The sequence below is a fragment of the Odontesthes bonariensis genome, chromosome 22, assembly GCF_027942865.1.
Source record: "Odontesthes bonariensis isolate fOdoBon6 chromosome 22, fOdoBon6.hap1, whole genome shotgun sequence".
Taxonomy (NCBI): Eukaryota; Metazoa; Chordata; class Actinopteri; order Atheriniformes; family Atherinopsidae; genus Odontesthes; species Odontesthes bonariensis.
In genome coordinates, this window is record NC_134527.1 from 14,017,284 (window position 1) to 14,030,100 (window position 12,817).

The 12,817-nt window shown below is 39.7% G+C and overlaps 1 protein-coding gene across 4 annotated transcripts in view; it reads left to right on the forward strand.

The window, feature by feature from the left end:
* Positions 1–203: 203 nt before the first annotated feature.
* The window catches only part of pdlim5b (PDZ and LIM domain 5b), a 35,245-nt gene continuing 22,631 nt past the window's right edge, over positions 204–12,817 (forward strand). For 2 of the 4 annotated variants that reach the window (XM_075456313.1, XM_075456314.1), the window contains exons 1-2: positions 216–354; positions 5,778–5,883. In XM_075456313.1, the coding sequence (XP_075312428.1) occupies positions 5,785–5,883 (99 nt within the window). In that variant the 5' untranslated portion in view covers positions 216–354; positions 5,778–5,784. Of the gene's footprint in view, positions 355–5,777; positions 5,884–12,817 lie in introns of all 4 variants that reach the window. The other 2 variants (XM_075456312.1, XM_075456315.1) reach the window with 2 other exon arrangements.

Consider the following 12,817-nt stretch of genomic DNA (forward strand, 5'->3'; position numbering starts at 1 on the left):
AGCAGGTAACACTATCAATTGCAGCTAAACCCAACACTCAACTTGACTCAGTTCTTTGTGTCGACACATTTTCCAGGAGGAGAATGAATCATCATTGAACGGCGTTCAATGCGTTTAAGGAAGCTCAACTCACCTGAACTGTCCCACCCTTGTGCAGGCCCATGCCTGCCTTTTTTATGTTGTCCCCGATGAACTGCCCCACACAGAGCGCTAAACCCTCCTACCCGCTGTGAGGAGGGCTGGCTTAAATGCGGAAGTTTCAGTTCCGCTCACTACACTTCTTCAAAACTGAGATCGGACGGGTAGAAGTCGCGCTCAGCTCTCTCAATACAAAATCCGGCTTCTCAAGGCAAGGTGAGTCCCGCGCAACACACATCCGACCAAACCTTTAGCATCAGGAATCAGGTGAAAAGTGAACGCTCTCTTGATCGTCACTACTGTATGACTTCATGCTCCCGTTGCAAAGTTGCAATTAAGAACTTATTGAAAATGCTTCGAAATGAGTTGCTTTTCATTCATTTTCCAAGAAGAACAGCAGCTGTTACTCTCCCGTTGAAGGAGTTATATGCGTGTTTTGACTTTTTTGTTGAAGTAGATTTAAAGTTTGTTTGAAAAGCTCTCATTAATGTCTGACATGTGTTTTATGGCACACCCACTGAGCTCCACCGCGGTACTGCACCATCCACCGAAAAGAGCACATGGGTGAAGAGGATAATTACAGCCAGTCACTACTCACTACAAGCTCAATGTTATGGTTTTAGCGGAAGAATTCGCTTTATTTATTTGTTTATTTCCTAAACTATATCCGTCTAAACTTCTACATTCTTCAATAAGTTATTAAAGTCAATGACAATGATACATTTTAAGAGAAGGGATCCGCAGTGAGTGACAGAGAGCACAGAGGTTACTGTTGCTGTAAATCAAACACAATGTCTGTGTACTTTGACGTGTCCAATAAAGAAGGAACAAAATGTCCCACAAAAGGACACATTTTACCTTCGAAAAGGTTTTCTTCTTGGGTCTTAAATGGTTTATCGTAATACAAATTGTGTTTTTTTTGTCAATGACATATACTTTGCTATAGGTTTTAACCAATCTATTAAACGAGATTCCCATTCCTTTTTCAGCCCACTGATGAGTAGGTGTCACTCTGTGAGTCAACATGTGTTTCAATGCTGTCACCAGGCAACAGTGTCTCCTCCTGAAGCACTGTGAAATGAGCGTGACGTCTGAAACTTGAGCGTTAATCGGCAAATCATCCACGCTGTGCTCACTTGAAATTTTGAGACATTCTTTCTTTTCAATATCAAAAGGAGGAAACATGATTTGACGCAGCTGTTGTTTGACACATGCGGTGGAGGTCAGGAGGGTCACCGGCACTTGCATTCGGCGCAGGTGACCCATGTCTGATTCCTAATAAAGAGAGCTTTACCAGTAGGGCGGTTTTGATTTTTAAGAGAATGTTTTTCTTCATAGGGAAGTCTAATGGACTGGCCTAAATGTAGCTATTGTCCAAACTGGTAGCCTATATGGCGGGTTTGTTTTGTACTTTGATTAAAACTTATTTGGACACACATTCACACTCTGTGAGGACAAGTCAGAGAAAACAGATAAAATCCCACTTGTTCCCTCTCAATGCGTTCCATTTACTATCTGACTATCTGGGTAGTCAGCCCACGGTTTGGATCAAGCAAGTCAAAACAACAACTACTAAAGGAACGTTTGAATGCCAGAGCCAGTAGCTGTTGGTGAGAAAATGCTAAAATACCAGCAGGAGTGCCAATATGATAGGAACTTGATAGACAAGGCCCCAGTGGGAAATGCTGTAACCAGCTCGCAGAAGTGTTGATGTGAGAGTTGCTGATAAAGTCTCATGAATAACTCAACTGTTTTCATCTGTTTGAGAACACTCAGAGGTGTGTCTGCTCATGTCTATGCATGATATCATTGGGGATTGCAAAACAAGCAGGGACACGAGATGAGCCCAGTGTTTATTTTCTCCATATTAGGAAATGCTATTGATATGCGTATCTAGCATGACTTGAGGCCATGTGATCCAAATCTCAGCAATCTGTCTTTTACCAACAAGTATTTGCCTTTACTGAGATGTCTCAGCTGACTGTGCAACCTAATACTGGGGGGGGATGGGGCGGGGGCCGCTGGTACAACTGAGCAGTTTAATGCTGTGTATTCCCCAGGGCTTGTACAATGGGAACATGCACTCTAGGGCTTTGGAAAATTAGGAGTTTGTCAGCATTGACAGTTCAGAGGTCAAGACTCAAATGAAAGGGTAAACAGAGCTCGCAGCAGTGCGAAAGATGTCACTGAGTTCCTTATTCTGAGGTTAGGACATCAACGCCCTTGTTGCCAGACCGTTCAGCTGCATTGTGTTGCAATGAAAAAAGAAAAGCTTTAAATCTTTGATATGTGTTCAAATCACTGTTGATTAACTGCTACTACAAAGAGGTTTCTATAATAAGGCTATAATTGGAAAAGTAGTTGATTTGATTGATGACTGAGTCGGCTAGTCTGCTTGTTTAAACCTTCCTGACTCACCTCAACACCGGGTCACCTTAAAGAGGGAGACAGCTGTCTTCAACTGAATATAGACTCGGTTATTCCGTATTTGTGAGTGTGTGCAGTTTACTTTGGTTATGTTAGTTTTATCTTGTGGATTGAAAATAGTTGAGGCACGGCGGCCTCCGAAAATACATTGAAATGTATGAGATTCTTGATGTGGGGCACGAAAGCAGATGGCATTTGTTAAAGGAAATATAATACCAGCTGTTACCAACATATGTAATACCAACACTATGAGCAAAGAGAGTAGAACTGGTATATACAGAGGTTAAAAAAGAGTTCTAAAAACAATTATCAAACTATTAAATACCAAAATGACAGAGTTGTTGTACCTTTGCCATTACCTTAACTAGCAGAGCTGCTTGACAGTGATTGGACGTCAGCCAGTTTCTGCGATAAATTAGAGTATTCTTCATGTTTCAACCAGCAAAGCTTCAGGTCAGCCACTCTATAGCATCATCAAACTGACTTTCCTTTTCTCCGGTTGGCCTTAAACTTTCATGTTTGCGCCTCCATGCTCTACTTTACATTTGTCTCTCGTTTTCGCTTCACAAACCTTCTGTCATCAGATCAATATTGGACCCTTTCAAATTCCACTTTGTCACCGTTCCTCTTTACTCAACCCCATTGATCCTGAATTCACCTTTATCTGGTTGTATCTTTGCTTCCTTTTTGATTTTACTCACATGTGATCAAATCTGCTTTTGGTCTTTCCAGGTCTGCCCATGTAAGATAAAGAGAGAGATATTTTTGTTGCCATTTACAGAGACATACCTACATTTGTGAAAAGGTGATTTCATGTTTTCAAGGATACTATCTGCTCTTAGATCTGTTAATTTAAAAAAAGCAGTTTTTTTTTTTCTACATTTGATTGAGCGACTTCACTAACCCAATCTGTACTTTCCAGGTGTACAGCTTGTCCGTATCACTTTCATGTGCACTTTGGATTCTGCTCTCCCCCTCCCCACAGCCTTCTGTGGCTCCTTTTCTTAAAAGCGTTTATTTCCCCTTCAGGCGGTATCGTGAGATTGTGTGAAGGGCAACGCTCTTGATTTGTGTCTCATGCAACCAACCAGGTGACGAGCTACAGCAGGTGGTGCCGAGTCCCTGAGGGACTTTGTGATGGCAGCGTTACTTCATACCGCAAAAAGACATACCTCTGGGATGACAAAGCCTTTTTTATTCATGACATACCATCAGAAAGCCATGTCTCCTCACCGCCCAGTGTACAAGTGTTTGATTTGGTGCTCCTTTTCCTGTCCAAAAATCCTGTCCATCAAAGTCTGGAATGAAAGAAGTGATAGTACAGTAGATGTGTCCTCAGCTCTAAAGTTGAAGTCTAATATTGGACAGCAGAAGTGTCAGACCTTTAGTTTATCACATCAAAACAATATGTCTTTTTGTGCTATTTGGGTGCATCATTCTTTAATGTCTTATTCACATTTCCCCTTTCCCCAACAATTAAAACACGCTGTATGCAATGCTCATGGGGTGGCAATTGATGTCATGTTTTAATGTCAACATCCACCCTTCCTGTTGAGTAGGGCAAAGGTGATATAATTCCACATGATTTGTGGGGTTGTGCACTGTCGGACACAAAGACATACTCACTGGCTGTTTTTTCTGTCTTTCACAGACAACAAAAAAACTGTATTCGGCAAATGTGGTTGACCAATTTTCTCCATTATAAGTCTAATAAATTTGATAAAACACTAACTCGTAACGTGTCACTTTGATTAACCCCGGCCTTGCTTCTCGTAAGCAAGTTTAAACTTCAGTCTTTCAGGGTGAAAATAATGTATAACAGCCGCAGCTGACACAGTGAAACTCAATAGTGCGTGAAATGTTTTACTGCACCAAATAATCTTGGCAGCCTCTTACTGTCTCACTGTATATTTCATTTCCATGCGCATGCTAAAAAGCTGATTGGTGCACTTGAATCTGCTCACAATGAAAGGTAGGTGTTGTTGCATTTAGTCACTGAGTTGCTTCAGAAATATGCCAATGCAAGTCAATCTTGATGCAACTTTGAGTTTCCAGTGAAGAGAAGCGGAGCTCTAACAAGCTCTTGACCGTCCAGGGTGTGTCGAGTCTTTGCGCCCATCTTCCTGCAGGTCCAACGGCACAGCAGTTGTGCGAGGACAGACCAATTCTCACTCTGTTGCATACTAGGGATTAAATAGGGGTTAGCATGATGTGAATGCATGCAAGACATTTCTACTCTCATCTCTCCAGCTCTAAACCCCAGGAATGAGCTGCTCGGTGAACCTTGTGTTACTGGGGAGACGAAACGCAAAAAGTTGCCCAGACTTTTAAAGAAAAAAAAAAAGTAAAAAAGTAATAATGCCTTTGCCTTGCAGGGCTTAATTTTCAAAGTCCTCCACTTGCCTTTGCTTTGCTTGTTTAACCCTCAATCTGGTGGTATGATTATATGAGGTTTTCTTTACTTTTTACCTATATGCAATAGGTCCGCATTTAGTTTTTCATCTTGTTGTTGTGTTTGCCCCACAAGAACGTAGTTTGTCTGTAGGCGTGAGTTTTGTTTGAGAATGATGACATGATGTGTCCAAAGTGCAGCTTCAGATTGCTGAGCTAAGTCTTTTATTTATTTATTTATTTTTTTAAGCTCAACAAAAGATTGTCAGTGATTGCATAAATTACTTTTTTAAATTTTATTTATTGTTTTAAACGCCTGCCGGTTATTTCAGGTCCCATGTCCAGTTTGCTTAAATTGATAGCTCAACATCATGTAATGCTCAATTTAAAAAAAAAAAAAAAAAAAAAAAAAAAAAAAGGAAATCTTTTCCTTCTTTATGTGTCAGTCCACCACTAGCTCTTAAGAAGATACATTGCCAAGAATACGTCGCAGGCTCACTATTACCCCCATTGTAAATGGCATTGCCAAAGACCAATGAGCTGGAGAGCTAGCGGCTCCTGAAGATTATTAATAGACTGTTGTATCTAATTTAGATGGCTTCATTGTGATAAAGTTTTAAAAGCCACAAGTCTGTGATAGCACCTCCAATGGCCTGGTTTGAAATTGGTTGGATCATCAATAAGCTTTATCAGAATTTTCTAGTATCTTGCCTTTGGATATTTGTTCAGTAAGCATGGGGTCTTAATCTTGTACTATTTTTTTTCTGATAATGGGGTTCGATGCTCGATGCACTGTTTTAAAATATGTGTTTTGTTTCTAGGTGCATCATGAACAGCAGTTACAGTGTCACCCTGGCTGGTCCCGCCCCCTGGGGCTTCAGACTGCAAGGAGGGAAGGACTTCTGTCTGCCCCTCACCATTTCACGGGTGAGTGGAACACACTCGCATGCCACTTATTTACCCTTCACTTTGTGACAGTCACCTCAGTGGAATGCCGTCCACGCACATTTTGCCATTTGCCTCGTCAGTGATGAAAGAGCCATTTGTCTCCTGTGTGACACTTGCTGCTGGATTTAGACACCTTCTTTAATAGTTCATGGCCTGTAACTCCGTCCTCCAAGGCTTTTGCTTATGCCCTGTCATGCCAATTGTTGTCAAGATAATGTTACATAACATTACTTTGACAACATCATCTGCCAGTTTGAAATTTATAGTATAAATATTGATGGTGAAGCAGATAGCTGTTAATAGCGGATGTCATTTTGGCCCTTCAGATGAGGGATATGGGTATGTGTCCTGTGCTTTTTTTTTTTTTTTTTTTTTTTCTTTCCCGGTATTTGTCCTGATTGAAGACACAGGAAACCGTGTGTGCTTGGTCCACGGTAAAACCTTCTGAAACTGTTCTTAAATGACTCAATTGTCTGAAAGTGTAGTGAGCCAGTGGTTCTGTAATGACTATTTTGGACTTTGTGCCACATAAATTCATACTGGACTGACCAGATTCTTTCAGGCTTTCGTCTCCCTGCTGGATAGCTCATTGTTGGAAAAAAAACACAGCTGTTTATGAGAAAAAGAAAAAGTCTTGGCCTCAGCATATATACAGTTACCCTATTTATGTACATAGTGTAAGAGAAAACGCTGTGGTTATTGCAGGAATGAAAGGAAACTCTCTGTGCACCTACTGTTGGTCTTGTACAAGTTTATTTTAACCTGAGGTGTCCAAATTATACTCGCAATTCATATTGTCAAATACAATTAAAAGTAGACACTTTTTCCTCCCCAGTATAGTCTCTGCTTTGGGTCCATCTTTGACTCACGCAGAATGAGTCGTGTCGTTCAGCTCTCGCTGCTTCCTGTTATGAAACTCTAATCTCAGTGTCATGAACAAGGTCAGTTCCTCTGTTTATTTGTTGGTGGCAGGATCACTTACAGAATTTGGAGTATGGTGTGAAGAAGGAAATTGGCGTCCTTCATTTAGAAATATGACAATTTGGGTTAGAACCTAGTTACTCTCAGAGTATTAAAAGGCCAGTGTAGCTTCTGAGGCTATTTTTAAGTCTAGCTACTGTGATAGTAGTGGTATGCAGGACATTATGCTGTCAGTAGACCTCTTGTCATCATAAAAACAGCCCATGAATGAAGCACTTCCACACTCATGAGCTGATATGATCGTTTGCGTAGGATATGCTTGTTTAACTTAAAATTCCAAAGGCTGCTAATGCAACAGTGCTAAGACTCTTTCCACAGTGCAGTTGTGCTCTTAGAAATGAGTTTGTAATCGAATAAGTGAGAGTTAAGACATGTGAATCGCACACAATGATTCTTCAGTTGATACTTATAGGGCATTATGTACAATCCATTGGTACATAATGCAGAAAAACAGAGAATTTAGACTGTAATGCACCGTGTCATCTTTTGCTAGTTTGAGTTTGGGAGAATATCCAAACAGACTTGTAAACACGAATTTAGAAAAATCACAAGTGCCTCTGATGTGGTTGTTCCAACAAGTCAGTTTTTGTGGGTTATGGTGTCGGCTCGCTACTTCATGGGCTGTAAAAGTGTTAAATACATTCTGTGTCCACCAGCAGCCCTGTGTTGAATCATTTGTGGTGTGGAGCATACCATAGTAATGCTGAGACAGGCACCATGACTTTTAGAGCTTTTTATTCTGTCACATTATTGGTTAGTGCCATGCATGTGACATGTTTTTATCCGAGCACATGACCAGTGAGGGGCTCGGATTTTTTTTTTTTTTGTTTGTTTGTTTTTTTGTTCGGGCACCAGGAATGACCTGGAACCCTAAGGTCACAATAATGGTACAGCCACTATAATGTGCATGCTGCATGTCTTTACTATGAACTTTTTCATTAACTTATCACAACTTCGTCAGGCTGATCGTCTACTAACAGAAAGAATTAGTCAGTAGACGATACATAGGTGGAAACATCTGCCAACAGTTGACATGCTGCTGCAGTTCCTTCATTAGATGAGTGAGGAGAAAATTGTGGTGACCTCAGACTTATTTTAAGGTTCATTAGAGACCTGCAATGTTAAATAGAATTACTCTGCAGAAAGGACTATGCATCTGTTGACATCACATGAAGGCTTATATTTATTTGGCTCAGATTGATGGTGTTGCCATGGAATAATGATGTAATGACTTTACATATGCTTACCATATGTAACCGATCCGAAGATTACGGACGGAATATAACTCTCACAGAACAACCGCAGGCAATTATTTAGATTCTTTAATGGGAATTTTCAGCTTTGGTTGCTATAATCATGCTTAATGAATGTATGTGTTGCAGTACATATAACTCATGTGTTGTGTCTGATACTACGCAGTGTCAGATTATGAAGAGTATTATGCACTAAATCTTGGATGATTTATCTTGTGATTGTTGAATTATATAGAACAATTTTGGAAACTGTATTCAATGCGTTAAGACGATGTCCATGAATCATTTAAGAAAAAACATGACTGTTTATTTTTATATGTACATTTTGCGTCTGAGATTAAACTTGACATAGTTCAGGCCGGTCTTATAAGTGGGACCACCCAATCCCTTATGGATGATTTATGGAGGAAGGACCCAATTATATTCATCATTTATACGAGTGTCTCTGTTTCTGTTCAGTGTCTTAAAAATGACTCTTTCTGTGCTAGCAGCCAGTGGTTGTTCCACTTTTCGACGGGCTCCTGCGTCTGAAAAACGCACTTAAAATATTTTTAATTTGAGTTGGATTGCTGCTGTAACATGAAAGTGTGTGAAAACTGCATTAGCAAGTCTCCATGAGGGGATTAGCACAGAAAAAAACTCTTCCCTCTGACTTTCTTCCTTTTCTTGTCTGTCATGTTCATTTTAGTTGCTTGCAATACTTTGTGAGAACATTATACAATCTAATTTTAACTCCAGTTTCCTGTAGGCTCTCTAGCTCCAGATGTTCTTTTTTAAGCTTTGCATTCCTTGATACGGTAAAGTTAATTTGACTCTGTCACAAGTAGAATTTGATGATGTAATGTATGTGGGCGCTGAAGGTGAATTATTATCTTTGGGTGATCTTGTTGAAATGATATTTCTGTACTGACAATTTAAACGTCCACCATTTCTGAACTTGTGATATGATAATGTGATATGATGATGGAAATATGTTGATGAGCTTTTTGGACCAAACCCTTCATGAGTCACGCTTAAGTGAGTTTCCATCGTGGAACTGAGACACTTGTTCAGTTTGCAAGTATTGTAATTTTGGTTTTGTTCGCAGCACCCTTCACCATGCTCTTTGATCTAACTTTAAACGTGTCCTTTACTCACCAGCCATTATTCTCCCCAGACATTTTTCTGAGCCTCTTTAAATCCAGAACTTAGAAGGCTAGCCAAAGCTGCAGTTTAATTTCCTCTCAGCATGCTCAGCAGGCCTCTGTAAAGTGCAATGAAATAGTGAGGAAACTAACCTGTCGGAAGATTTAGCTACTTGAAATGTTTCAGTTCAAGCAGATCAGATGTTTAATTAATATATTTAAGTGTTTTTGACAGCTTGTTTTGCTTCATTGGATTAATGCATTGGCTGTAGTTCCAACTGAAGGTGATTGATATCAAACGTTTTTTTATTCACATTAGAGCAAATGCTGGTGTGCTAGAGATAAAATATCCGCCTTAGAGGAAATATTCCTATGGTATTTATGTCACTGATATACAGATAATTGAATAGTCTTGTTCATAAAGAAAACTCAGTTTGAAATATTATAGAGACTAGTGCAGTTTGTCATATGTTGTCATAATTGTGTGTACAATGATATACATTACAAGTTTTTTTATGATAATTTTGCATCTATTCAGGGTTGTGGAGATGCTTTCAGGTTACATATGGATTTAGTATAAACTGTTATCTGCTGTATGTGTTTGATCCCAGTATGAGCGGTTCATGTCTGTCTTGAGTTGTATTGAGGGCATCTGCTTCTATTCTCTCTAATGCAATATGGCAGAGCTATAAAGAGCAACTATGCTGTCACTTGATTTTGATTTAGATCACTCACACGTTTTTGGATGAAATACTTCTGAGGGAAAATTCCTCTTTTTCTCTGATTTGATTTGTTCCGTGTAATAAAATGAATGCGTATGCTGTTAATCCAATGACACCACTGACCGCCGCACATAATCTGTATTTATGGTTTGAGCTTGGCCTACAACCCTGTCTGCGTCACTGCCAACAATTATGGGCAGTCTTTTTCACTGTAAGTGCAACAAGTGCCTGCTAACCAAGCAGTAGGTGAAACATCACAATTGTCATGTCATTATTTGGAACAGACATCTAAAATGTTGCACCAACCATGGATGGTGTTAGAATTTAGCGCTGGCACTTGTCTTAAGCCCCATCGTGTCTAAAAAAACTTTTCATATCATCTGGCTCTGTGGTGTTTGCCAGCCAGCTCTGTTTCTGACCTGACTAAAAGAGCATTCAGTATTCAGTGCAGGGTTGGCACTGCTCTTCATGTTTTGTTTGCGTTGTCATGGTAATTTGACTAAGAGCTCCTTTAAGATCTTCCTGGCATCCCATGTTTTCTAGTTGCCAGTTTGCTGTAGTTGGAGACCAAGGTCAAACCATGACAACGGTTAATACCTCATAATAGGGATGTTTGTCTTTGAGGAAAACGGCTCTTATTGTACCGCTCTTAACCTTCAATTTTTTAACCTTCAGTAGCTGTTAGCAAGGCTTAGGTCCAAAACACATTGTTAGGTTTATGAAATCTTGATTGGGTTTAGGTTTGAATGCCCTTTTTGACAACCATTAATGGCACACTTCCCCCTTTCACAAGTCTCTCCTTCTTTTTTGTTGGGTTACCACAGTCATGAGGGCCACGACAGTGACGTCACCAGCAGAGAATGTTTGGCTGCAATCTCACGGCTTCATTTTCAGACGTTCAATGAATTCTATTGAGGTCCTATGGGCTGCCCTCCACATTTAAAATTCCACCAGAGTTACTGACCAAGCATCACCATGACAGAATGGTTCGGGTAGCTTAACATTTTTTTTCCACCTTACGATTTAAGTAGTTTGTGCACGAGGTGAAAGCTTAAAAGAAAAACCTCTATTTTATTCACAGTGCATATGCTAAGGAACTAACACTGGGTGAAATGAACCAGATCATATCCCAATGTTTTCAAGACAGTAAAGAAGTCAGAGAATCCCTAATTATGTCAGCAAAGTCATCAGTTGAGGTAAATTGAATTTTGCTGTAAGTGAGGGTGTTGAGTAAGGCTGTGACACTACATATTTAAAAGATTAAAAAAAGAACATTTGTTAACCTTATATCTTGCTTTTACCTACATCAATAAATCTTGATATATTGGTAAGATGCCCAGCCCTCTTCCACTTTTGCTGTACTATCTAATATTCTCCTGGCTGCTAAAAGAGAGCACATAGAGATAAGTTAGTTTTTTATATTCATCAGTTTTACAGGTTGAAGGTTTCACTGCATTCAATCTGTAAAACATGCCATAAGTTTTCAGCCTTGTTGTATTCAATGGAATCAAAATAATGGTATCACAATGGTATGCACAGTGTCTCCAGAAATTGAGAAGTAAGCAAAAAAAGTAAATACTAGGCAACATTATAATGACATAGCATGAACAGGACAGTCCGGTTTGCCTTGTGTGTTTGTGATGACGTAACATTGGGCTCAAGTCTTCTCCATATAAGGTCCTCCATATTACTCCGTCCAACACAGACATGACATGCATCTCAAGCCTTCCAACTCTCACCACAAGACGCTTCCTGTAACATGACTTCACAGATGTGAAACCACCACATCCCTCCTCTTTACTCCATACTTTCACTAAAGACAGGAAGTTACACTCTGACCAGCATGGGAGATGATTATTAGCCCTCTAATAATGAAGTGTGATGTTAAAAACATCATACTGACTGGAATGTTTAATAAATGCATTGCTGATATAAGCGCTGCTTTTTCTCCTTTTACAGATTGTTTCCTTAAATTTGAAACATTAATGTAGCAATGAGATTGAATAGTTAAATCTAAACCATCCTTTTTTTTTTTTTTTTCTTACTGTAATTTATATTAGATGGATAAAAGACATGTGGTGGCAGTCTGGCTTTTTCCTCTTGGCTTCTGTTTCACTTGGTAGGTTTTTACAGCTTGATACAAAATGCCTTTCTTTACAAACGGACTGAAACAAAGTTCCTCCACAAAGACACTTCACACCAAAATAAAGATTGTAATATCACAATTTTCGTTAGAATCAGCCACAGGCCTTCAGTTAGTTCCGCCAAATATTGTGCAAATAACATAGAAGAGCATAGAACTTACTACATTTGTAGTACTACAGTTGAAGAACCAGCCATTATCAGAAACTCCACAGCATTAAAGTGTGAAGAGGACCACCGCCGAAAAAGCAGCCTCACCATTATGTGGCTGGAATCCCATTCATGTAAACACAGTTGGACAGATACCCCATTCATTTGGAGGGCAGAAATGATCACCAGGGTCTCTGGCAGCCTTTTTACTCTTTAGTTTATTCTGTCTGAAACTCTCTCGCATGGCCTTTTTTCTTTGACACTGCAAAGATTAAAATGGTTGCCAATTTTTATCACCCACAATAAATTATATGATGCGGCTAATTATATTTGCTAAAACGGCCCGCTGTCTTGACAGAGCTGTGGTTGCACAACACGGCTGTCCATTACTTATCTTCTCTCCGTCATGAGTGTCTCAGACCTCTCTTGATTTATATTTATAGACTGCACATGCCAGGGATTCTTACCCAACATCTATTTGTTTAGTATCCACGTGAGAAAGACTGTGTTTGAGTGAAAGAAGTCGGGATTTACAAAGTGC